We start from the raw sequence: 26684 nt of genomic DNA on the forward strand, positions 1-26684 counted from the left end.
CCTTGCCAGGCACAGAGGTGAGATGTGCCACGGGGGACAAAGACCCCAAGGTTTCTCATCATGCTTCTGTGGCTGCACATCAGCTGCATGTGGACCATTGCTCCCGGAGGAGGAAGACAGCGTCAGCTGGGGTGGGTTATTTATTTTTCTCGAGGCTCTAAGGCAAAGGGAGCTGCAGATCCTATGCAAGGAGGTCTGTTGTACCATAGGCTGAGGCTGAAAGGTAATGTAGGGATTTCTCCTTAACGGTACGTCGTGGTTTAACCCCCGCTAGCAATTAAGTACCACACAGCTGCTTGCTCACTGCCCCTCCCCCTTCATCCAGTGGAGGAGGGAAATCAGAGGAAAAGACAAGAAAGCTTATGGACTGAGAGGGGGAACAATTTCATAACTGAACATGTGTAAATAAAGTACTGATACTAATAACATTAACAATATTAATAATCATAGTATGTAATGAAAATAATGGAAAATAAAACATATGATACAATTTCTCACCACCTGCCAACTGATGCCCAGCCAGATCCCAGACCCAGAAACAGCAAGAGTCAGTGCCAGGAAGCCCGAAGGCGATCACAGCAGCATCCAAGTGAGCCCGAGAGAGAAATCACACCACAGTTCCAGTGAGGCCCACGAACAAGAGCATGTACTGAGCAAGCCAAACCACCCACCAATGAATGAACACAACTATGGCCCCCCCCAGCCCACCCCACGCTTACGTACTTACGTACTGAGCATGGTGTTCAATGGAATGAAATACCCCCTTGGCCAGCTTGGGCCAGCTGTCTGAACGGTGTGCCCCGCCAGATGCTTGCAGTCAGAAACCTGGGAATACCGGGACAGTATCAGAAGTTGAGAATGTCCCTGAATTGGTGCAAACGCTCCTTGGCAACCACTGGAAACACCGGTGTTATCAGTACTGTTCTCAGGGCAAATCCAAACCAGCCTCATACCAGCCACTGTGAAGAAAGTCAACTCTGCCCTGAGTAAAACCAGCACAGCGTTAAGAGCTTGGGCAGCCACTTTAATAACCATCTTCATCAGGAAATAATTGCCAGCCATTATGCACCTCCCTCCCCTCCATGGGCAGTCCAATGAAGCTGGAAGCGTGAAAGATAACAGTCCCTACCTATGCAAGGGGTAAAATGCGACCACCCAGCCTGTAAGAGTGCAGTTCTGCCAGGGTCAATCTTACTACGTTTGACAGTGTAGCTATGGCAGGGGAAACGGCATCCGTACAGAGCTTACCGCAAATAGGTTCAGCCACTAAGCAGCTGTAATGATGTGTTGCTCCACGAGCACTGTACAAAACAGCTACCACTCCTGCTCTGTCCTGTGTGCTGGGACCCCTCAGCTACCACTTTCTCCTAGAGCGCAGAGTGATCTCATCCCTCCATGAGGCAACGGGGGCCCAGGACTCCTGTGACTGCCAGGAAAACATCACACCCTACCACCACTGCTGCGAACAGGTTATAAAATCAGAGGTGTTTCAGCTCAGAGCAGGAGATGGAGGTATTTCCCAGCCACACATTTTGGTGGTAAAATGAATTTGCAGCCCCCATAATTTTTCAAAATTGTGTACTTAGTACACATGGGTATGCCAGTTGGCACAAGCAGGTCTGGAGCCTGTGACTGCCCCAGCTCCAGTGCAGCTGATGGGTGATGGATCATGTGGTGGGGTAAAAACCAGGACACTCAGCTCTGACAATGAGACTCTCACATCAGCACACCCTGAGCATGCAAAAAGCATCTGAGTATGCCTTGGTGGAGAAGGAAGGTGCTATGAGACAGAAGCAGTGCCAGCACCAAGCACAGTATTGTGGAGGTGTGATGGGCATCCGCATCCCTTTTGGCTCTTACCACCTAATTCTCCAGAAACCTGGCTGTCATTTAACAAGGAAAAATGAAGTCCCTATATCCTCTGTTTGGGAAAGAGATGCTTAGGGCTGAGGCAACTGAAGTAGCCCGCAGAAAATCCATTCCAGTAGCCTCCAGCAACCGCAAATTGCTCCATTTTGCCTGAAGTGATAATAATGCAATGACCTAGTGATCACATTTGGAACAACTTTTCCACCTACCACATTGACACATAGGGTTATAAGTGAAACTTGTTCACTGGGAAAACTTCAAAAACCACTACCGCCGTCTTCAGCCCCAGACAGACCCACTGGTGTGGGGGACACACAGTGAAAATGCACTGCATAATGAACCTGTAGGGTTATAGTTGTTAATAATGTATGGGCATATACCATACATTATGTATTTAGCCCAGGCAAGCTGAGCTAAAGTCAAAGACAGATCAAACAATCCATGTGATTGGACTTAAGCTACTTGAAAGGTGCCTTTGCACCAAAATTCAGCGAGCAAGAAGTAGCAGAGTCTCCCCTTCAGTCTGGCACCTCCTCGGATACTGAACCAGAGCAGGAGTCATCTGCAAGAGTCACTGCTGGCAGCATCTTCAAGTTCATCTCCACAACATTCCTCTGTCCTGGGAGGGAAGAGGGGAATTAACACTCGCCCTGCCAACACTTGGAAAAAAGTCTTTGTGTACTGTCACCGTGCCAGGTCCCTCAAGGGACACCTGCATGAGCCAGGGGTCCACAGCAGATTTCGGGGAGAGAGTAAGGGTTAGCATTCCTCTTGGGAAACCATTCCTGTGCAATCTGCATGCCTGCAGGAGAAACGCGGCGGTAGGGACGCACCAGCTCCCCAAGGGAGCTACAGCTGGGGCACACGCTGCAGGTTTTACACCGGAGATTGCTCAGACAAACCTATTCTTGGCCCATCGAAAGACTGCAAGCTGCACTGTGCAATACAATACTTTGCAGTACTAAAGGACCTTCTGAATGAGGGTCTCACATTAATTAATTAAGCCTCAGCGCACCTAGAAGGAAAATCTATCCTATTTTACTGGCAAGTGCAATGAGTATGCAAAGGTCACACAGAATAGAGGAGCAAAGGAAAGAAAGATCCTGGTGTCCTGACTCCTGACTCCTTGCTGCATCTATTAGCCCATGAGTCCCCTACAAAGGACACGCAAGGAGGACAAAAGGTAACCCACAGCCATGTCCCGAGGGGCACCGACTGAGAGGTTTAATAAGGTGCAAAAAGAATGACTAACAAGGTTACACAGATTGACGCAGGTCAGTAAAGAATATGGCATTAAGAAAATTGATCCTTTCAAAGCCTCCAGCCACATGCTTATGTCAGAACCAGACGTGACTTGTGTCTGTGTTTCATACGATACCACCAAGTATCCACCAAAGGGCTTTCCTTCATGTTTAAATAATGAAATGCAATGTAATGCCGACAGGTGCTTTTTTTCACAGGGAGAAGGGAGCAGAAGGGAAAGTGTTTGGGTGGGCTGAGGCAGAGCCCAGGTCTTTCCTGCCTCTCTTACCCCTCCCTGCCCCTCCCCTGCCCACATGGCTCACAAGCAAGAGGTCACCGATGGCTGGACGTGCCCATCTGTCTGCAGTGCCAAGGAGACAAGCACATGGGCACTGGAAGAGAGAGTAACCTGTCTATGATTGGGGTGTGCGTGCACAGCATAGCAGCTACACTCCCTGTGCAAGAGGCAGGAGGCTGTCATGGGGAAGAAAAAGAAATGTGCCTTACAGGTCATCATGGAAGATGGTTGGTATCACTGTGAGATCATTTCAGTTTGGATGCTGCCAAATACTTGACAAAATGTCTCGGGACTTTCCAAGTACACCTCTTTGCATCTCTCAGAGATCATGCAATTTGAGTTTGATCATGCAGAGAAGTTTTGTCAATCTGCCAAACTCAAGTAAATATTAAGAGCATCGCTGTAGGAAAAGAATATAATGTATAATCAATAAGGGACGTTCTGCCAAGCTCAGCTGGCACTTAAGGGCTAGCTGTGTAAAGCATCGCGTGTGTAAATCCCTGCAACAAATGCAATTACTCTTTGTTCTTTGTCTTGCAGCTGGAATAGAGATTGATGGACAAGTGGAAAGTGACACAGAGAGCGAAGGTAATGTAGAGATTAAAAAATGTGGTCTTGTTTGAAATACAAGAGGTGATACCTTTCTTTTTCTCTCTGGCTTGTGACTTGCTCTACAAGAGAAACCATTTCATGAGCTACTTGTAAGCAAGCAGATTTTTCCCTTGAGGTTTGACTTATAATAGTGATATGTAAACTACCATTCTTAAGCAGTCTGCCCCCCTTCATCCACGCTGATAGAGTAGGAGGCTGTTGGAGCCCACGTCCCTTAGCAGTCACCCCTAGTAAACCGGGCACTGCAGTCAAACACCACTCTGTGCAGGGCTGGGACTGCTTTGCACCGCACCTTGGTCCTTCTTGTCCCCCCTGTAATGCTTGCTTAGGCTATAACACACCAGTATCTTGATTAATCATGGCCATGAAATGAAAAATGAAAATAGATTGGAGGCAGATTGATGGCTGTGAGGAAAATCGGGAAGAGCCAGTGACAGGATTAAAACAAGCTTTAACACTGTATGTGTAGTAAATAAAGAGAAATAGCCAAGAGGTAGGATTATAACACTAAATAGAGAGAGCTAAGAGGTAAGATCATAACAGCACTGGATAGGTGATAGGAATGTAAACACTTCTGCAAAAATGGTTCACAACCCTATCTGTATGATCCATAAAATACGGGAAAGTAATAAGCAAATGACTGGGATTTTTTTTTTTTTTTAATCATATCTACCTTTTCCATACAGGTAAACACAGCAGTAAGATAAAAGCAAAAAAGAATGTTCCATGTTTAACCTAATATTTGATAGGTTGCAAACTAAAACTGTGAGAGTTGGCCGCACAAAACAAACATTCTCCCAGAGGGTAGGTGGTCCTTTGACCTAGACCACTAACTGAAAGTCAGCTGAGATGGATCATTACTTAGTAACTGAAACCTGCCTAATGGCTCCTGAGAAATTAGTTGAAAGCTCCTTACCATTCCCAGTCACAAGTGTGACAATCATGACCTACTAATTCTTTACTATTAGCAAGCAAAAACGATTTTCTTGTTATTGATTTTTAACTTATCACTAAAACAGAAAGGCAAATACTCAAATTATTTTTGCTTCTATTTTTCCTGCCTTCTATGTTGCTCATTTTTCACTCTGGAACCCATTCCAGCACAATTTCCTTGTTCCATTACAATTTATCCAACCCCGGGGAAAAAAATCAATGCCAAAATGACTTTTTAACACTTCATTTTCATCAATCATAAATTTTGGAAAATTAGAAGCCGAAAGACTCTGGAAAACTTACTATTGATTTTAATGTACTTGGTGGTAAAAGGCATGGAGAGGTTTGGGAGTTCTGAATGGGGTTTTTTTTTCCCCATTCTCATAATATTCTGCAATTAAATCATGCTCCATTTCAATCCTTCAAGCTGGAAGCACTTCTGACTTCTGGACAAAAGGGATTTTTAGCTTGCAATGCCAGTAAGAATGAAAAGTGCATCAGAGACTCTCTGGGGTTTTTCTTCTCTGGGTATAGACCTTCCTATATAAAAGAAAACTCAGAGAAACAAAACTGTACCTTTTCTCTCTATAAATAGAAGACCTCAATCCCCAGCCTTGAAAAGTAAACATCTTTCAAGGTCGTTGCACCAACAAGAAAGCTACATACTGTATAACTGACTGCAATTTCTGGTTTTGTTGCTCTGGTGTGTTTACAGGTTGTGAAAATATCTGTCTGTGCTCTCTAATGGATGGGCTTTTGCACGTGTAACTAATATACAATTGTTTTATGGTCACGTGTAAGTCACTGATGTGCTAAAATGAGCCGTACTTTCTTAAATGGGAGTTGCATAACCGAAGAGTTGGATGTGGTTCTTGGATGGGGCATAACACAAAGCCCATCAAGGCCAACGCACATCCGCTTGCTGACTTCGCTTGTGTCAGGCATCCTGCTTGCCTGCACTTTTCTGATGAATCCTTGTTTTGCCAGCATGGATTTCCCAAAGTACTTGTTTTTTATCCCTTGCAGAAGATGAAGTAAAGGACAAGACACCTAAGAAACAGCCCCTCAGGGAAACCAGCAGAGCAAGCAGACTTGAAAGAAAAAATCAAGAGAAAGACACAGAAGAAGATGACAGAAAAGAGGAAGACAGTTGTAGCCAACAAAACATATCTTCTAAGAGAAAAAACTACCAAAGAAGAAACAGTGATGGAAAAAAGACAGGAAAGGAAGGAAACAGGCAGAGAGAGGGAGGCAAAAAGGCTCCTACCAAAGATCAAAAGGAGTCAGAAAACAAAGAAAAGAAGACAACTAAGAAAGGAAAGGAGGGGGAGAACAAACAGAAGAAAGACAGGAAAAACAGGTAATTAAACGATCCCTGAGTAGGTGCCTTGTGTCAGGCTGGCAGTGGTATTGGCATGCCCATGGCATATGGGCCAGGCAAAACCAAGAGGCTGCAAATAAGTTAACACAGTCCCAAAACAGATACAACAGTGGAAAACAATAGTGTAAATTGCCACACAACCAAACTATTTCTAAGGTCTTCTGTCGTTATCGTTTCTCAGCCAGGATCAGATCCATCCATGCAGTGGAGTCCTAGTGCCTACGGCTGCTGGTAGAAAAGCACTCTTAAACAAGACAGCTTGAACGACTTGGATCTGGGTACATTTTTTTTGGCTGGTCTGTGGAAATGTTCAGGTTCAAATGGATCTCTCACGTTTTCAAGTCCAAATCTTACTTGTCCCAACCCTCTGCTTCTCCCTATATCTTCCTTTTCCTTGTAGCCCTAGGCAATGCTCCTGTAGTTAAAGCACGGTCCAAAGAACAATGTTGGGTGAGGTATGGTGGGGCACAATCAGAGTGGGATCCCCAGGGACCAGCAACACTGTGCCCACCCCAAGCAGGACCTTCTCTCTAACTCCTGTGAGTTCTTCTATTTTGTGTCTCTGCCAGCACTTCTTCTGCTTCTTCCAACTCATCCGACGAGGAGTCACTGTCAGAGGAAGAGCTCGCGATGCTGATGGAGCAGGTGGAGCAAAAGAAAAAACTGATTTCCACCATGAGGAACAAGCCTTGGAGGATGGTGAAGAAGCTCTCGGTGCTCAGGTACCCGTCACACCGGGAACCCAAACCCACGGGTCTTTGCTCTCTGTCCGATGCACTTTGCCTTTCCTAGAAATTGCGTATTTGCTGCTGGTACTGTAACACCCCAGCCTCAGAAAACACGAGCGGCAGAGCCTGGGCAGCCTGTCTGGGTTTAAGTGACCAGAGTTAAAATGTGGAATTTGATTTTCAGCCTCTGTAACCAAAGAATGGACAAGGTGCAAATCTGTTCAACTGATACCCACGGCCAGGTCATTCTACCCTTGTATTTAAAACCAAATGACTCACTACCATCAGGCTACTTGTTAAAGCAAACTCTGTGCCCTGGTTTGCTTATTCATGCCTATTGTCAGACAGAAATCAGAGCGGCCAAGTGCCATGTTACTTCACACTGCTCGGGCAGGGCTGCTTGGAAAAAAATTATGTATTATTTGCCGAGGTTTATGGAGCAAAGATAATATTGCCACCCAGCCCATGCTGAATGTGGTAACTCGGCGAGCTGCAGAGACACCTTAGTGCAGGGGAATGGGGGGTAGTGGGGCAGGACAGACCAGAGAAATCAAAACCCACACATCAGGAGGGAATGGCTCATAACAAACCATTCCCATGTCAAGGCAATAATACCAGCTCTATTGGTTAAAAATCCTCTGAAACCCCTTTCTACCAGGAGAGCTTTCAAAATAGCATGGCAAGGCATGCACAGCCCCATGGGGAGGAGTGATGCCCCCCTCCGTGTTTGCCAAGAGGCTGCTCAGAGCTGCAGTGACCGGGGCTGTGAAGGCTGGAAGTCACCAGTCTCTGCTTCTCTCTTTAACACCCTGCAGGCCACGACCTGCTCCATCTTCCATTAAAATCAGGAGCCTCGAATGCTGCCAATTATTTCTGAAAATCTGGGTAAAGATCTATACGGGGAACCTGTATTAAAGCAGCTTTTCTATCTAACAGGCATGCTACAAGCCTGAGCTTGTTACAAATAAAATCTTATGACCCTAAAAGGCTGAAAAAAACCCCAAAGCAGTATTATTTCTGACGTATTTTCCCTTTGGTGTAGGATCCTGGCTAAAATTCTGCCTAAGATCATGTTGGATAACATACCTCCATCCTTCGTCTTATCTCTGAGCCATGTCAATCACTCATTAATGAACCTAAACAAAAATTGTTGCATTTCTTGTTCAGGGGTCTCCAGAAAGTCTCTCAGAGCGCTGTACATTTATTAACTATCTTGGCTGCACAAACTCAACCCTGAGACAAGTTAAGATTAGCCCCATTGCACAGATGAGGAATGCGAGACACAAAGACAGCAAAACAGTATGTTCAAGGCTTAGAAATCTCACTTCAGCTTGGCAAATAAAGTCACAGATGATTTTCCCAAGGTTACAGGCTGAACTAGCCAACTATTTCTGCTGAGTAGAAGTCTGTCTTTTCTCACAGGTTTAGGATTGCAAAGGACCACCTAAATCCTGAAATTTAATCTCTTCTCATGCTATATTAACAGCTATATATGATATAATTTTATTCACAGACTCTGCATACTCAAACAGCATCTACCAAGGTTCTTTAATCTGTATTTGCCTTAGAAAGCCTATTCTAAAATTAATTTAAATTTGCATCTTGATTTTAATCCTGACTAACATCCATTTACTTCTCTGGTGCTGAGATTACCCTGTGGGGTTAATTGCACATCTCTGATATTTATCCAGGCAGGTGTCCATGGAGGCAGATTCTGCATCCTCTTGGAGTTCGTTTCACCAGAAAAAGTTACTTTCTTCTTGACCAGGGCAGCAGGAGAGAGAAGTTATAACAGACATGCCGGGGTGGGAAGTGGCAGAAGTGTGCAGCAAGATTTGGGACACATCTCCGCATGGACATGAGTGCTTTGGGGGCGCGTTAGGCAGCCCCGGTGGGTGTGCGGACTCCGCGGGGCACAGCAACACCACCAGCAGATAGCAGCCAGAACCCCAGATGCAGCCTGGGGTGCAGAGAGAGATCAAACCCCCGCCTTCGCATGAGCACGGTTTCTTTCCCACCGGTGCATGCAGAGGTGAAAAGCTAAAGACACCTTTGCTGTTTTAGTAACTTGCTTGTTTATTTTCCAATTAGGGAGGCACAGGCTTTCGTAGAGAAGTTTGAAGGAGCTCTGGGAAAAGGGAAGGGCAAAAAGTTGTACGCATATAAGATGATGATGGCAAAGGTAAGCACTGCAATGTCAGGGAAAAGCTTGGATGCCTGGGAATGTATTCAGCACATTTCTGGTAGTTTATTAACCTGTATTTGGCAAAAGAGACACCAAGAAATCACAATAAAACCTCCTGCCCAAATTCAAAAAATCACTAGCCAGCTTCAGATCTGTGACCATTACAGAAAGAACAGAGGGAAACTTCCCCCCACCTCAATCTCATCACAACCTTCCCTGAAGCAAGGGAGGGTTTGCAGGAGCAGGGAAAACCACGGCTTTCTGGCTGCAACCTCTAAAACCTTGACCTGTGAGGCAAGGTCCCCCCAAAGGTGAGAGGCAATGCCAAACTCTTGCACAGCCCCTTGGACTCCTGTAAAATTTCATCTTCCCCAATAATGAGGAGATAACAGGGAGAATGATGACTGTGTTTCAAGAGTGAAGTTGGTAGCCAAGTTGCATGTTGTCATGGAGATTAGGCTGAGGAGTGAGAAACAGAGCCAGGCCTGAGATGATGAAATCAATGGGAGTTTAGCCTCTCGTCTGATGACGAAGGATTCAAGCTCAGTATCTCATCAAATTAAATTTTGTTTTAAACACAAATGGTTCTGCAACAATTCTTTCAATCCAGAGCTAGGTCTGAATTTTCCACCCATAGATAATATGGTAAACTCATAGCACAGCTGCAGCTTTATAAAAGCCTAGGAAGGTTAAAACTCAGATAATGAATGTGCATACTTGGGGGTTGGGGACTTTTGGAATGAAAATAGTTTCTGAGATAGTCCAAAAGACCAGACCCAAAGCAGAATTTTGGCTCTGGCCTTTACACCCGTTCCTAGCAACACTACCAAACCCTGATGTTAGACCCTGCAGAGAAAGTGTCCCTCTTCGCGCCTCTCTGCTCACTGTGATGTTGTCTTGTTTCAGAAATGGGTGAAATTTAAGAGAGACTTTGACAATTTTAAAACCCAGTGCATACCCTGGGAGATGAAGATAAAAGAAGTGGAGAGTAAGTGGAAGTTTGGACATTTGTAAGCACATTTTGTGAGACAGCTTTGCCTTCATCCAAGCAACGCTCCAACTCCCTGGTTCCTACTCTGCTCACCCTGAGCACCAGCGCCAAACAAAGAGCACGTACCCCGGGCAGCTTCGGGCTTTGACGTCTCCATCAGTGGTGGGGACTGTTGGGAGGGTCTTGGGCAACACACTGAGACCCGAGGGTAAGGGGGTCCAGGTCTTGCTGAGGACAGTTTAACCCTCCTAAACTCCTAACCCTGAAGTGTCTTCTGGTTTAAGGTCACTTTGGCTCTTCAGTGGCTTCCTACTTCATATTTCTGCGGTGGATGTATGGAGTAAATCTTGTCCTTTTTGGGTTAATATTTGGACTGGTTATAATTCCAGAGGTAAGTGCTTAATTCTCCTTTCAGTAATATCTTGCCCGTTGCTTAATATGAACGGGAGATTGATAGTACAAACAAGGGTTTTATAAGAGGCAGTGCTTTAGAAAAATTAAAGGTATAAGGACGCGTATTTACACAGAACAACTTACAAGACTGTTACTGACACAGGAGCAAAAGTTGGATTGAAATCAGGAGACCTAAAATGCTATCAAAGATCCTGCCCATCCAGCAGCTAAAACATGAGCTCAAAAATCTAATTTAAGGCTACTCTCATATTTTGACTAAAGTAAAAAACATGACCTAGGAATCCTAGGTAGAAGCTCAGGTCTGCAAAAGCCATAAGAAATGGACTGTAGTCTGATTAAGAAAACCCCTGCTTTTGGGTCCTCTGAGGGGCACAGCCCCAGGGCAGTAGACACAGACCTGCAGGAGCAGCAGTGATTGAGGGAAGGAACAAACAACTTTCCAGCACTTTGCCAACTAACATTTCTTCGGGAAATATCCCTTTTCTGTACTTCTAATTCAGATGATTCACAAGGAAGAGGTTTATTTTTAGTTTTTCTGTTTCTCACTGTTATTGGAGAAGGAAAAGGATCTCATAGCCAACTTTATATGATCATTTACTGAAGAATTTTTTAATGTAGCAATTACAGCTCCGGCTAAATTGCTCAGCGCAGTCTTTAAAGGCTGTACAGTCTACAGACAGCAGCATCTGTTCTATTCAATGCAGACTTTTATGGAGCAAAAAGGCAAGACAGAGTGTCTCCTGAGGACCGTGCTTTTTTTCTCCTTTATGTGGCTGTTCACACTATAGAAAGTAAAAGCTCTGTTTCCTCCCAGGATGAAGAGATGTAGCCATTAACACCGAACAATACAAATGTATTTTGTTAGGAACTACACATATGGTAGGAGTCATTGTCTGTAAAGTATGCACACTGTTACTCATTGCCTACTGAGCTGTTACGTTATGGAGAGTAGCTGGGCAATAAACATGTAATCATAAATGATATTGGAATTAAATATATAGCCCTAAAAAATAGGTGATAGACTATATGGTAGATATTTTGGTATAGGCACCGGTCAGAGTCTGCTTGTAAATATATTATTGACTCCCCCTAGTCCTTGATGTGCTCTGTCTGGACTTCAAAAGCTGCCGGACTTTCTGCAAGACCTGCTTGCCATCAGGAGGCTGTGCCATGAATACCGTTCTTTGCATCGTTCTGTCATATGCTTTTTGCCCAAACCCAACTGGCCTTCACCTCACCTTGAAATCATTTTTCAATTCAAGACTACATAATACAAAATATACTGCAAGCTTGACCCAGTGCTCTTGACTTCTCTCAAAGGAGGAGTCCTGCATAAATAGATAAAGCTAATTCCTTTATTGCATTAGACCCATGAAGATCAAGCAAAGAACTTCTTCCTAAACTGAGGACATTTAAACTGGTGGTGTTAATTGAGGCAAAAATACTTGTTCCTTGGCAAAACACTTGCTGTGCAATGGATGCTACCAGGGAAAGGGAAGTCCTCCAGTTATTTGGGTGAAATTAACTCTAAATATTTTAAACTGTTGCTCTCATATTCAAAAATAAAGTATACGTTAAAATATATATTTAAACTGAAAGGAATACCAACCAAAAGAAACCTCATTAAGAAAAAAAAAACGCAAAAAAACTGTACAATGTATTATACTATACATGCATCACTATTACTAATGTTCACCAGGTCCTAATGGGAATGCCATATGGGAGCATGCCAAGGAAAACTGTACCCAGGGCTGAACAGGCAACAGCTATGGATTTTTCAGTTCTTTGGGATTTTGAGGTAAGCACAGGTGTGTTAATCATAAGAGATCAGTTGAATACCTCCTAAAACCCTTCAGAAGTTAGCGGCGCTACAGGGATGGATTTGTTCCAAAATAAACCAGCAACACACCTATTTCTTCCAGAAGATGAAGACACCTGCTGCCACGAAATCTTTACGCATCTCCAGAGATTTCTGGCCAAAACAGCATGTGCACATGCAGGCAGCTGCATATGGGTTTGAACCACTTCTATATAAAAATGTGCTGGCTGGTGTATGTCACACGTTTCTCTGTGTGTGTGTAAACACATAAACACACACAGATAGATATTTCTTGGGTTTGCAGGAACAAAGCAGATGCACTTTAATTCTCAGGGGACACATAACATCCCAACACAGCTGGCTAACATTACCCGAAACGTATCTGTCTGGGGTCAATGAGGTACAACAGCACAAAGTAAAACCCACTAAGGTCAGTGGAGTTACACGGTTGCAGACTGAAGAAAGTCAAAGCAGATCTAGGAACCCCATGTCCTTTTACTTACACAGTATTTTTATTCATGAAGCACAAAAAGCCAAAGTTAGGTTTTTCTATGAGCATTAGTAGAAGCAGGTGACTATGTAAACTGCCCAGTGACGAGGCTGGTGCAATTCACTTAAACCATGTTCACAGAGTTGCGTTGTGAATGCAGCCGAAAAAGGATCCTTTTTCAGAGGAAAAATGCACAATAAATACATTTTTGCTGTGTTTTAAATCTACATAGAACAATTCTAGAAAATCTGTATCATCATCTCACATTCATTATGTAGAATTTTATTTGGGAAAAAGAAACCCACCAAAGTTTTGTATTCATAAGACTCATTTTACTTCCAACAAGAAAGGCAGCCAGCACACAAGAGAAACGTGGGAGCTGCTCTGACCCAGTCAGCCAGGAGCTGAGTTCAAGCTGTGGAACCCTTCATGGGCAGGGAGCACCTTGCCATACCACTGATCTTGCTCATAGCCTTGGGAAGGGGATCACTCCTCACATCCCTGCCATCCCTGTTCTTCTGAAATATTCATAGGAGCCTGAAGCTGGAACCAAAGTTTAGGACTTGCACCCAAAGGGAAAGACTGAGTTTCCAGCTGCCCACGAGTGCTTGGCTGCAACCCTGACTCACGCCCCCTCCCCAGTTACTCTTTGGCTTGGAAGATTCAGGCCAAAGGGATTAAGTATTTTTAAGGCACATCCCAAAAAAAGAAAAAGATGTGTGCAGGGAGTGAAGAGATCGTGCCGTGGACAATACCTTGGGATCTGGCTTTCAAAGCTGCTGCTTCTGGAAACACTTTTTAAATGCTTGTTGGCACTGGCCCACATACTACAAGCGTGGGACCCAGGCCTTCTGTAATAAACCCCATCACAATTTCCTTAGTTAAACCCAACCCCAACAACTACTTTAATGTAAGCCACATTATTTTAATGAATTTATTAATAAGGCTTCAAATACCATTGTGTCCAGGAACCTGAGAGGGCCGGACCTTTGTTCACCACCCATTTACTGCTGAGGATCCTTCTAGCTCCTGCTCTCCCAGCACTTTCACCCACTAGCCAGGATCCAAAATTCAGAGGTGAATTAATGGCATTTTGAATAACGTTGCACTGAATGAAAAGCTCATTTGAGCAGCACACTGTAAAAATACAAGAAGCAGCATTTAAACCCATTCGTCCAGAAAAAAAAAAAAATCCAAACACCACCCTGCAGGAGTGTTGCTGAACTGCAGCTGCTGGTTTTGCCTGGGAGACAACAAACTATACACATGCCAGTGAAGAAATTTGTTCTTGGATGAGGCTGTACCACTGCATGAAATGCTGGCTAGCATGACCACGCAGCCTTCTGCCTGCGGCTTGGTACATATCTACATTCCCCTGCTGTCCCCAGGGTCTCGATCCTCTGAGTCCCTCTGTCAAACAGGTCTCCATCCCGTACCCGTTCCCTTGCTCCTTGACACCAGGGAGCAATCATCCAAGCTTGAGGAGCAACCTCCAGCGACGAGGCAATGATGTACACCTACACCCTCTGCAGCCAGGGGAGGTCAAAGTAAGCCCTTCACAGAGGCTTGCCCTTTGAAAACTAATAGATGCTTATCCAGCATGCTCCACAGGACAGATGCGACAGGGAAACGTATTTCAGAGCAGGCATAAAATAAAGAGTCAATACTGTGATCCTGAAAAATACATTTCAAGAGAGAGGAGCCAGGGAAATGTATGCTTTGGCAGCAAGGAGGTCACATCATGGATTTCTAGAGGAGTAAAAAGGAATAAATCACACTCGGACATCAGACATCACGTCTCACAAATGGAGTTTAAAGAACATACTGGATGATGTGAGCAGAGAAACTAATTTTTCAGTCCCCACCATTTGATGAATCAAAAAGACAAAAGGTTTGGGATTACAACCTGAGGAAAAAAAACCCTTCACTAGCATCTTCCAGGAACATGATATTTCCCAAGGCTTTTTTCATCAGCCCTCCCCAGCACCAGTTATCCCTCACACGCTATGAGCCCCACGTAGCTGTGCTGTGGTGTGCCAGCCATGGGCTTGCTGCCTTTCCCCGGGCTGCTCACCAGCACTGGCACAAACATGTGCGGAGCTGCCCTGTCCCTGTGGCACTGCCCTTTGTACGGGGCAAACGCACAACTAACATGGCACCCAGGGATAACAAAGCTTTTTGTTAGATTAGGAATGACAAACCTAGAGCTCTGGGGGAGCTTAGCCCAGTTGATTAAACAAAGGTAGTTAAAACTGGAAGAGAGGCCCAGAAAGGCTGTAGGACCTCCACCCCTACAAAATTCAGCTGGACACGGCCCTGAGACACAGCACTTAATTTTGAAAGTGGCTCTGCCTTGAGCAGGGGGCTTGACTAGGTGACGTCCATAGGTCCCTTCCCGTGTAAATGATTCAATGTCTCTAAACAAGATCCATTACACAGCCTCTGATACAAGCTTCATGTCTCAATTTTGGTCTTCCAAAGGCTTGGTCAGGGGGAAGCTTGCTCAACCATATCATGGCCAGACTGATTAACTATGCAACTGAAAGCTGAAAGACAGCAAGCACAAAAAATAAAGAAGTACAATATGCAATGACACACATCACCTTGAACGAGATACGACAGAAAAATAGGGAGAGATTGCTAATGCAGATTAGGAGATCTGCCCACTCGTTGAATGTCCAACAGCTTATACAGCAAAAAATAGATCTGTGTGAGACGACATGGTTGATATCATGTCTCTGCTTTCCACAGGAAAGGAAAGCTTTGATTGTAGTCTTAACTTATATTTGCTCTGCAGGTGGTAGCCAGTAAAAGGAAAATCTGCAGGGTATGGAGCATCAGCTGCCTCCTAGCTGAAAGGAAAAGTTTCCTATCATGGTGGAAAACTCCTTTGCTACAGTATTTCTACAAGATCTGAGTGTTTGATACTGAGATTTTTCTGGAAAGGATAAGTTGGATAAAAACTATATCTTAGTTGAGCCAGTATCCTCTCCATCTTCTCCCCTCTGCTAGGAGGATAAGTGCTTAGGAGGATGACTCTCAAAGGTGACAGAATAACAAACAGCTGAGAATGAGACACTAAAAATTTTTCCAAGTTTGTGTTCCTTGTTTTAAATCTTCAGTTTTTACCAGAAACCTCTCCCGCAGAAGAAAAGCTGCACAGCTTACACAAAGGTTTACTTTTGCTTTTCCTCCAGGGCTATATCAAATACTCGGCACTCTTCTACGGCTACTACAACAACCAGCGGACAATTGGCTGGTTAAAATACAGGCTACCGATGGCCTATTTTATGGTCGGGATCAGCGTATTCGGCTACAGCCTGATGGTGGTTATAAGATCGTAAGTACAGCTGGCATTGCCCTCTCTACAATATCCACCCAGATGTGTCCCCCAGCTGGGCTCCCCTCCATGGGCATAGCTCACGGCTCGGTTCAGCCTTGGCCAGACAGTTGGGGAAATGTGGGGTGAAGGGGGCTGCATGCCTACTGTGTTCACGTACTCAGTCTCAGCATCCACCACCCCTGGCTCTGGTGGGCTGGGTAGACCTGGGCAGCCCCCTGCCTCAGCCATGTGCTCATGTGCATTATTTTGAACCCTCACGCCTCCTTCTCCAGCCCTCCTCCTCCTCTCTGGATCACTTTAACCCTTCCTCCAATGTTACTACAGGGCCATCAAACAGGTAGATTTTGTCCATGAAGGAAGATTTTACTTATGGTAAATCTCAAAGGTTCCTTTTCCCATCCTTCCATTGCAAAAAAACATTCCTGAAAGCCAGTGTGAGTCACACAGATGGTGCAAGGCATACAGAAAAAAGCCAAAGGCTACCAGACTGCTCTTGTGTCCCCAAAGCAATCAGCGGAGTTTTAAAGCAGGGCCCCAATCTCCACGCCCCTGGTGCACTGTCCCTGAGCACCAGTGAGGCTCCCACAGCATCCTCGGGGCAACAAGGAGATGCAGCCGAGGCACTTCTCGCTGCTGAGATGGTCTTGGCAAAGCCAAAAATTAAAAAAATAAACTCCCCTATCTCTGCCTTGAAGGCACACCATGCAAAGGTTTTCCTTCTTTTGCAAGAAAGAATAAGCCCCTGGATTTGTATCACTGCTGAAACAGGCCATATTGCTGTGCAGCACAAAAAGCCTCTTGAGCCTTTGGCTGGAGCAGGACACAGGGATTTGCTGTACATTTGCCATGAAATTGCAGCATCTGTTGTCTTGCCTTCCTCGGGGGACCGGTGCTAGGAACTCTAGTGGGAGTTACAGAAGGATTTCAGGGATCAAATAATAGAGAGGAGACAGCAGGAGCCATATCTGCTCCTATGCTGATTAACAAGAATAATCCTTTTTCTCACCCTGCATGACTTGCTGCGAGCTCTTTGGCTCCAGCATTGTGCAGCCTCTGAAGTCTCACTAAAACTTTGGTTGGCAGTGGAGGTATTGGGCAGCACCAGTGGGTTTTGGCTAAATTTAACTAACTAAAGGGAGCCGTAATCATTTAGTATACTCTGGGATCCAGAAGCGCTATAAATAGACATCTTTCATGCACTAGCTGGTGGAAGCAATCCTTAATCTGCTTTAATCACTTACGCTAGGATTTTTTCTCTCCATTACTGTTTTTAATACAAAACCTGAATAGCACTGAAGACCCCATTCGACAGTTCAGTCGTCCTTAAACCTAAAGTCCAATGGCACAGGTTAGATGGTCGCACCCAAACCCCAAGAACAGTCACCCCACTCCTTCCTCACCCACCAGCAATCCCAAGCCACCGGTGCTGCTTTACAAAGCTGAAGGACACGTGGTGGGTCTGTGAAACGCTGACCTTGTCACCGCACATGTCCTCACACAGGATGGCACGCAACGCCAACGAAAGTACAGCAGACGGGGATGATGATAACTTTGTTTTCAGCTGGAAAATGTTCACCAGCTGGGACTATCTCATCGGCAACCCAGAGACAGCGGACAACAAGTTTGCGTCCATCACCACCAGCTTCAAGGTAACCCTAACTGGCATTTCTCTGCTTCTGGGGATGCTCTGAGCACCTAGCATGGCAGAGATTTAAGAGAAAATCTGCATACCTGTACAGCATCTCTCTGTATGAACAGGGTAAGGCGCTGAACTACGGCAGCTCCAGCTCCCGTGCCCTGGGTCACCCTAATCCCCTTTGTAGGATTTGAAAAAAAATTGTGTTACTTCAGCGTGAAATTTCCCCACCATGTTCCCCTGGGACATGGCAAGCTGTTTGCCACTTGATGCTTTCCAGTCAAACCGGGACATCTGTACGAAGCCCAGTTTGAACTTAACACCAACTGCAAAGTTCAGTATAGCCAGAATTGCATGGGATTGCATTTCATAGGGTGGAAAACCATCTAGTGTTGCCTTAGGCTCAGTGCTGCGAGATACTCGCTTCAATTCTGTGAGCAACCCTGTTTTTTCAGGAGTCTATCGTGGATGAGCAAGAAAGCAACAAGGATGAGAACATCCACCTGAGGAGGTTTCTGCGGGTTTTGGCCAACGTCCTCATCATATGCTGCTTGTGTGGGAGCGGCTACCTCATTTATTTCGTGGTGAAACGGTCCCAGACGTTTTCCAAAATGCAAAACGTTGGGTGGTATGAAAGAAACGAGGTAAGGGAACTTTACTTCCTGTTTTCTGCTGTGATAATTTGCCTTGGACAGCAACATAATTGTTGCCACAGCTTGAGGACGATATCCAAGGCAGATGGATTCCCTACCAGGGCCCAGAAATCCCCTTCGATACATTTGTACCTTTTTTGGCTGGGAAACACACTGGTCTCATTGAAGCTTCCAGGGTAAATTAACAACTCGTGGAGAGAGGGAAAAATACACTTACAATAAATCACAATAAAAGTCAATGTGTCTTCAGCACCTACAACACTGCCCATTTTCTAAAGAAACTACCTTAAGTTGCTAACTAATGCTTACAACCTCTGTTGTACTAGAAAGCACTCTGGGTGCAAAAATGTCCATGATCAGACATAAAGCTCAACTCTGATCTTTATCAACCATCTTGAATTACAGAAAAGAAAAAAAAAATTTAGAATCAACAGAAAAATTAGTTGTCAAAATTTTTCTGTGCCTGATTTTGGAATGAGAAGTTCAAATCCTGAAGTTCTTCACAGAAAAAAAAAAGAAATTGTTTCAACCTATGGAAAGGTTTAATTTCAATGTACAGAATGATATCATAGATTTCTGTGTCAAAGCTAAATTAAGTTCAAAGACATGCATGTTCATAATTCCCTCAGAAAACTTTAGCAAAACCTCACTTTCCCACAAAATATTTTGATTTATTTTGGTGAGCTTTTCAAAACATACAAACCCTACTAAAAAAAAAAAATAGTGTCTGAAACTTTCCTGGTGATAACTGAAGATCTGAATATATACATTTCTGGGTACCATACCCTCTCCTGGATAGAAGCAGCACACAAAAGAGACCTGTGAGTTAGAGCCTGCCAGCAGCTGTACAGACATAGTCATCTTCAGGTCAACAGGCACTGTAGGGCCATAAAAATAGACAGAGCCTGCAAGTCATGCCTGAGCTAACACTGACCAATGACCTCACTGACCACAGTACAACTTACCATCTCGCACCACAGAGAGGACAAAAATACCACTAGAATGTATTTCCTTGAGCTGCAGAACTGAGTCCTTGATGTGCTTTCCTTCAAATCTGTAATTGCCTGTTGCAAAAGCGAAGGTGCTGAACGCAGAAAATAAACATTAGCATCGACTAATTATCTTTATGCACACAAGCCAAGTCTTGTGCTTCCTCCGAAACTAAAATAAGAACCTCGGAGCTGATGCAAGCAGTGCTACGAGGGACTTGGGGAACCTAAATATTCATGAGTCTGGACTGACAGGGAACAAATTCTTCAGAGCTCATCCCTTTGAGATAACAGCAAAAGTGCTCCTGCAAGAGCAAGCCATGCAACCCAGCCCTGCAGTCTGACGCTGTGCTGCCTGCATACTAAGGGAAGCCAGAAGCTCAGCTCACTTTGGCTCCCTCCCCTTTATAAATCCTTCAGAAATCTCCAACCTGTTGCTGGCAGCCCCCACTCTGCTCAAAATAAGATAGTTGCTGTTGTTGCTATTAGTGGTAATCTCATTTTCCTCATGTGGCAGGTTGAAATTGTGATGTCCTTGCTGGGCATGTTTTGCCCTCCTCTGTTTGAAACCATCGCTGCACTAGAAAATTACCATCCCCGCATCGGGCTGAAATGGCAGCTGGGGCGCATCTTTGCGCTATTCCTTGGGAACCTCTACACGTTTTTGTTGGCCTTGATGGATGATGTCAACGAAAAAGTAAGAGCCGAGCTGAAAAGCCACGTTAGCTAACATTTTCCAGATCAGAGGGCGAGCACAGCCCATCCCTGCAGCCAAAAAAAAAACTTTGCAGCAGGCACTTCCCCCATCCCCAATCTTCTCAAGCATCAGCTGCAGCACCCTAGGGAGACTCACAAACCGGAAGGGTTTCCAGAGAGTCTCCAGCTTCAATTTATAGCCCCAAAAAGAGAGTGGTTATTGTCTCCTATAATTGTGGCTTGTTAGTGTAATTAAGTCTTTTTTTCCTCCGTCTGACTCCGTTTGCAGCTTCTATTAATGCAGACCCCAAGGATATACTTTATAATCTTCTTCTCCTGCCCTCCCCTCTTTAACATTACCCTGGTAGTGTGTTGCAGGCAGATAACTGCAGGAAAGGATAAATGTCCAACTGATCTGCAGAAAAAAATGACTGGTTTAAGCTGAGAAAAATTGGAGGAATCAGGGCAGGTCACTGTGCTCTGAAAAAATACAAAGAAAGTGAGAAAGGAGGACTGCGTGGAGGCTCCCTCTGCACACAGAAGTCTTGAAGGAGATCTGGCTCCTCCACATGCAGGAAGCAGGCTGCTAGCTCCCCAAAACTCATGGTGCCCAGATCTGCTTTCAGCCTGGAAGGGCTGCTTCTCCCCTGCTCCTGGCAAAAGGGAAGGAATTTCTGTGCTATTGCCAGCACTGCAACTCTGTTGGAAGCAGATGCTTATATGATGGGTGGTAACTGGGAGGGAGGAGGGAGAAACCAAACACCTGGAGTGTCTCCAGGTTTTGACTGGGTGGGGGGTCTCTTCATTGCAGCTGGCTGAAGAGGATGTGGTGAAGAACATCACGCACTGGACACTGCTTGGCCACCACAACTCATCCGTGGGGAACGGCAGCACTGCGACTCCACCTCCTCTTGATCCTGCAGACGTGCCCAGGGGACCCTGCTGGGAGACAACCGTTGGCATTGTAAGGAATGCATTACATAGCAAGTCTCTGGGTTGGGTTGGGTTGTGGGGTTTTTGTTGTTGTTGATGATGTTTCTAGCATTTCCAGGCTCGAAGTTTTCCTTGCGAATGACATCTTCTTTCCCAACATTCTCATAGCAGCACCAAGGCCAGTGTAAGTCCTTGTCCATGCTTCTCAAGCCAGGGTGGGGAAATCCTCAGCTGGAGGTGCCCAGGGCATGCACAGCTCCACAGCACATACCGTGACTAGCACAAAAGGCCAAGTAGTCTGCAGCCATGCCCGCACTGTGTTGTCATCCAGATCACGACTGCGTCCTGGAGGCAAACTTGCCTTCTCCACTCATTGCTGCACTTCACATTGCTGAGCAGCTTCGGAGCATGAGTAAAACCCAGCCAGATAACACGCCTCAATTCCCAACACATCCCAACCTCTAACACATTGCGAGGCCAAGGGACAAAACCAGAATCGGACAAAATAACTTCCCTGAAAAGCATGCAGGGTGGCCTTCAAGTCCTCAGTGTTTCACCCCATGCACCTACCCTGCAACCTTCACCTTGTGCCAAGAAGTTCTGCAGCCAGACTGTGCACAACTTAAAAAGCAAAAGCAATTATTTATTGGCTGATACAAATGGCCAGGTCTTACCAAGCTACAAGGCTATGCATTAGTGTGTACACACAAAGGGGTCTTCACTGGCCAAGTGGTTTTCAGTGAAGTGGGGAAAGATCAGCCACCATCGCTCCTTAGAAGAGGCTGATCCTCAGTGCAGCTGAGCTGTCAATCCTCCAGATCCTTGTTTTTTCCCCTCAGATTTTTAAACATTTTCTTGTAAGTATTTTTTCCTTTTGAATCCTTGGGACACCAGCTATCTCCATCCTACAAGTCTTAATTCTGCCTGCAATTTTACCCTTCTTGTTTTGCACATCTCCCCCCTCAATACTTCCTTGCAGCTCTTGTTCACAACGGAGCAATTTCCTCAGGACCTCACGTGAAGGTAATAGAGCTGATCCATAGCAGAGCTATGCACAACCAAAATTACCCTTGGTGTATGCATGTTTTACACCAGCATTATTACAGCATTAACGTTCTGCTTCTGGTTTATGTGCTGCCACAATACATAGTGCAGTCAATTATGCTAGGAGCAAGTATGAAGGTTAATAGCTGTAACGGAGCTCGTGGTTCCCAAGCACAGAGGTGAAGCTTAGGCATTGCCCAGTGTTTGAGAACAGGCAGGGAGCCTGTTCATGGCACGCTTTTCGGAAGGTTACTGTCATATAAAGTCAAATGGTTTAATAAAAAACAAATACAGTCCCAAAAGCCCTGTTGAAATTATAGGAGATAATGTTTTATCTTTGTTTTCAATTGCAGGAGTTTGTAAGGCTCACCGTGTCCGACATCCTAGTGACCTACATAACCATCCTGGTGGGAGATTTCATCCGAGCTTGCTTCGTCCGATTTGTGAATTACTGTTGGTGCTGGGACCTAGAGGCTGGATTTGTAAGTCAGTGTTTTAGAGCTGAGAAGATAGAAGTCATTTAGGACCATTTGGTCAAATGCTACAAAAAATCTGGTGTCCAATGTTCCCAGTGGTCCTCTGGTCTTGTCCAATAATGATGACAATTAGGGAGTCTCTGCATCACTTCTCTGGATCAATCAATTCCATACCAGAAAGAACCCTAACAAAAAAAAAGCAGTTCTCTCCCCACCTCAGGACTTTAAAACATGGAGTTAAAAGAACTAATTTCATGTTTATTCAGTTGTTATAACCCCAAGCCTTAGGGCCCTTCTATACCTCTTCTCAAAGGCCCAGACCTTCCTGTTTGTTGCTCACCCCTCAGGCAGCAGCATCTTTAATCACAGCACCGTCTTCCAATCGACGCTGGAAGCTGGTGTTATTTCTGCTGCAGCCAAGCAAGGAGACTTTCCTTCCCCCCTCACATACGGATAACACACAACAGTGCTGGACTCTTTGGTGCACATAAAGACCACGTTACCAAAGCAGCCACTACTGGAGCTGTACAAAAACAGAAGAAAATAATAAAAAAACAAAGTCCATGGTTTCACATGAGAGTCAAACAGATGGATTCAGGCAGAGATGGAAGTACCTTGCAAGATTACAATTACACCAGTGCATCAGCTGCCTAGCTGTTGTACTGAGAGGGTTCCCTGGGCCGGGGTTTTGGAGAAGAACAAAGAGGAGGGCTTTGTATGTGTCTACAGAAGCCTGGTCAAGCAAGGGCAGCTGGGGCACAACAGGCATTTTGCTGCTTGTGGAGCTCTTCGTAGCTCTTTGTATTTCTTCGGGGGGAGACAGAGGACATTTCCAGGGTGGCCAAGGAATTTCAGAGCTCATAGGACCCCCTAGGCAGTGCGAAGTTACTCCCATTGTGTGTGCTCACAGGTCATGGTCTTGCTGAAGCCCTTCTGGTTTCCTCCTCCTGGCCATGTCCTTCCTCTCACTTCATTAGCCACCTTTGATTTTTATCTTTAAGAAGCTTTCCTCAAAACAACCTTCAGAAATATCCACAGGGTCTTCTTCATTCTTAAGATCTCCATTGTACAAATAGCTGGGAGTCTCTTCTGTCCTGCAGGCACTCCTTGATGTATTAAACATAAAAAAAATTTCCTGGACATCCATCCTCAACCGCTCATTTAAAAGACTTGCTTTAGGGCTTATTCTGCGCTTCCCTCTCTCCTTTCCTTTGGCATTTGACATCAGCCTAGGCAGGCTGTGAGGCAATTTTGCAGTGAGAAACAAGCCCCATTCAGCACCTGTCAGGAGATAACCAGACTAACAAGCTTCAGCAGGTCAGCTTTCACAAACCAGCAGCCCAACTCAAGTTGCTCAGGAGTAAAGCAAGGCCCTTCTTGATAAGGGCTAAAGTAGCAGCATTAATTTGCAGCCCATAACACGGGCAGCACTAGAGGGTTGGCAATCTGAGATCTGGCAAAGGCAAAATCTCCTTTCATGCCAAGCAACTCTCGTGGTAGTTACAGGAAGGAGAAAGCACCATGGGCTTCCCCCTCTTCTTTTCCTCCTACATCTTGGGAAATTCATGTATTCTTCCGGGTGCTATGTGCATTACCCCACTGGTACTAAAACCCAGGGGTTGGGGTTTTTTCCCCTATGCCAGGAATGTAAGAAGAGTGAAAGATGGTTTGGTAACAGCCATCTGATACAGCCTAGCCTTGGGCACCAGCACAACTGTACACGTGTTTTTCTAATGAATATAGCGAGTAAGTCACACAGAAGTACTCAAGGCAGAGGACAGCAGGCACTAAAAGTTGTCATTATTTTCATGGGAAAAAGAAGCCAACATTAACCTCTAGCTAAATATTTGAAACAGAATTGGACTGGAATCAAAAGGACAAAGAAAACAATGTTTTCACCCATCCATTCCCAAAGCTGTGAGCAGTCAGCTAAGCAACACTCTGGCTAGGCTCCTTTCGAGTTTTCATTATAGAAGACAAACATCTTAAATCTCAACTTTATGAACTGCTGGCAGTATTGAGTACATGCAAATTACATGAAGAACAGACATACTACACAGGACATTTCAAACATAAGGGCATCACCCATCATTTCTTAAAACTGTGTTTTCTGCAGTGATGTAAAAAATAATTTACATTTCCTTGGGGAAAAAAAAAGAAAAGCTTTGCACAGTTCAAGCTGCCAAAGGCATCAGAGTTTTGGGTGCACAAGAGATCTATGGAGAAGAAACAGTAGCTTCATCATATGCAAATCTACTAGAATAATAATTTATAAAACAACAAATACTGTCAACAGATTCGACTAGCCTGTTCCGGACTCCCCACCACTAGCACCCACATCACACAGGTTGCTCCATACAAAGCAGATTTTTTAAACTACTGGCTAGCAGAGAGCAAAATTCCAACCATCAGGTCATATATTCCCTCATATTTCTCTACCTTTGCCCTCTGTTACTCTTCTCCATCAGCCTGCTGCTGCAAGACCTGGGGACATGGACATACCTGGTGTAGCACTTGCCCTCCAGCTCATCATTATCACCGTTTAAACATACAATATTTTAGCAGGGTGGAACAGTAAGTCCGTAGCCAGATACACCAGCTGGAGTGTAAAACCTAGTCCCATGCCAGCAGCTGGCTTTATATTAGCAGGGAGACGGAAACACAGAGCAACTCAAAGCACCTCCATATGTCTTTCCAATTTTCAGCAAACCATCAGAGAAGCAGCAGCCCACAGCGCGGTAGCTCCAATTTTGCTTTGACCACACTGCTGCCGGTCGTTCCAGCAGTAAGCACGCAATGGGAGCCCCTCCCCCAAAATCCCTTCGTACCAGCTTTAAATAAGCATCCCTATACCCAGCAGCAAACAACAGCAGGTACCTCTCGCAACAACACACTCTTCCTTCTCTCCCCATGCAGCCATCCTACGCAGAGTTTGACATAAGCGGCAACGTTTTGGGTTTGGTCTTCAACCAGGGAATGATTTGGTAAGGTATTTCCATTTTTTTGTTGGATTTTTATTTTGGCATTGTTTAGAGAATCTGCTAGCAAAGTCAGAAAGTTTCTGAGCCAGGTAGAATAACCTTTGAGTTTTGGTTTCTCTGTTTGGCTTTCTGCGCTTGACCGTAAAAGCAGAAATTTAAAAATACCAGCTTTCTCATTTAGGAGGAGCAGCAGTGGCATAACTGAAACAGAGATCAGTCATGCAAACCTTGCCCCACTCCCACATTTATAAGGTCATTTTCCCAGTGGTGAAAATTGGTTAAGATGGGCCATGAGCTAGTTTGGGGGCACCATGAGCTTACACGTCAGTGGAAGGGTGGTTACAGAGCCAGCAAGAGCAGGGTGGACAGGAAGGGCATGTCCCAAAACTGGGATGGCAAACAGGAGCTGCTCTGCCCTGCTGTGTCAAGCACCAGGAGGCAATAGGCAACAGCACCAAGCACCCTCACCTCCTCTGGGAGAGAGGTTTCTTTTGCCATGGGTTGATAATTTCTGCCTGTTACCCTACTACAGTATCTCTGCAGATTCAAGGGGGTCTCTCCCTGCTGGTTACATTCACCTGGCATTTTCCAAGCTATCTCCAAGCTATTTTTGTCACAAACTGAAATCTTTCTTTGCAGCCAGTGAGAGGTCTGAGACCCCTCGCTGGTCCTCGATGCATGGTTAGCATATCCTAACACGGATGCAGGCAGCTTCTCCTCCAGAAGCACAGGGGTAGACAAGCCAGTCCGCTCAGACTGCATTTGTGACAAACTTGCCCCTACATGAACACTTGTTTTCCTTCTTCTGAAAATAAAAAAACCCCTAGAGTGTCAAAAAAATAGCACCTGTCCTTCTCTTTTCCTTTTCAGGATGGGATCCTTTTACGCGCCAGGGCTCGTGGGTATAAACGTGCTGCGCCTATTAACCTCCATGTATTTTCAGTGCTGGGCTGTTATGAGCAGCAATGTCC

General features: G+C 45.1%; 1 protein-coding gene across 1 annotated transcript in view; it reads left to right on the plus strand.

Annotated features, from left to right (window-relative positions):
* The first annotated feature begins 3590 nt into the window (after nt 1-3590).
* The window catches only part of LOC104516138 (transmembrane channel-like protein 2), a 33662-nt gene continuing 10568 nt past the window's right edge, over nt 3591-26684 (plus strand). The window contains 16 exon segments of the mRNA XM_010160369.1: nt 3591-3636; nt 3950-3997; nt 5981-6314; nt 6905-7057; nt 9155-9245; nt 10155-10236; nt 10524-10630; nt 12353-12451; nt 16160-16302; nt 17807-17954; nt 18397-18585; nt 20101-20280; nt 21091-21243; nt 22610-22738; nt 25649-25716; nt 26584-26683. Of these exon segments, the coding sequence (XP_010158671.1) occupies nt 3591-3636; nt 3950-3997; nt 5981-6314; nt 6905-7057; nt 9155-9245; nt 10155-10236; nt 10524-10630; nt 12353-12451; nt 16160-16302; nt 17807-17954; nt 18397-18585; nt 20101-20280; nt 21091-21243; nt 22610-22738; nt 25649-25716; nt 26584-26683 (2070 nt within the window).

Source organism: Eurypyga helias, unplaced genomic scaffold (assembly GCF_000690775.1).
Source record: "Eurypyga helias isolate BGI_N326 unplaced genomic scaffold, ASM69077v1 scaffold22180, whole genome shotgun sequence".
Lineage (NCBI taxonomy): Eukaryota > Metazoa > Chordata > Aves > Eurypygiformes > Eurypygidae > Eurypyga > Eurypyga helias.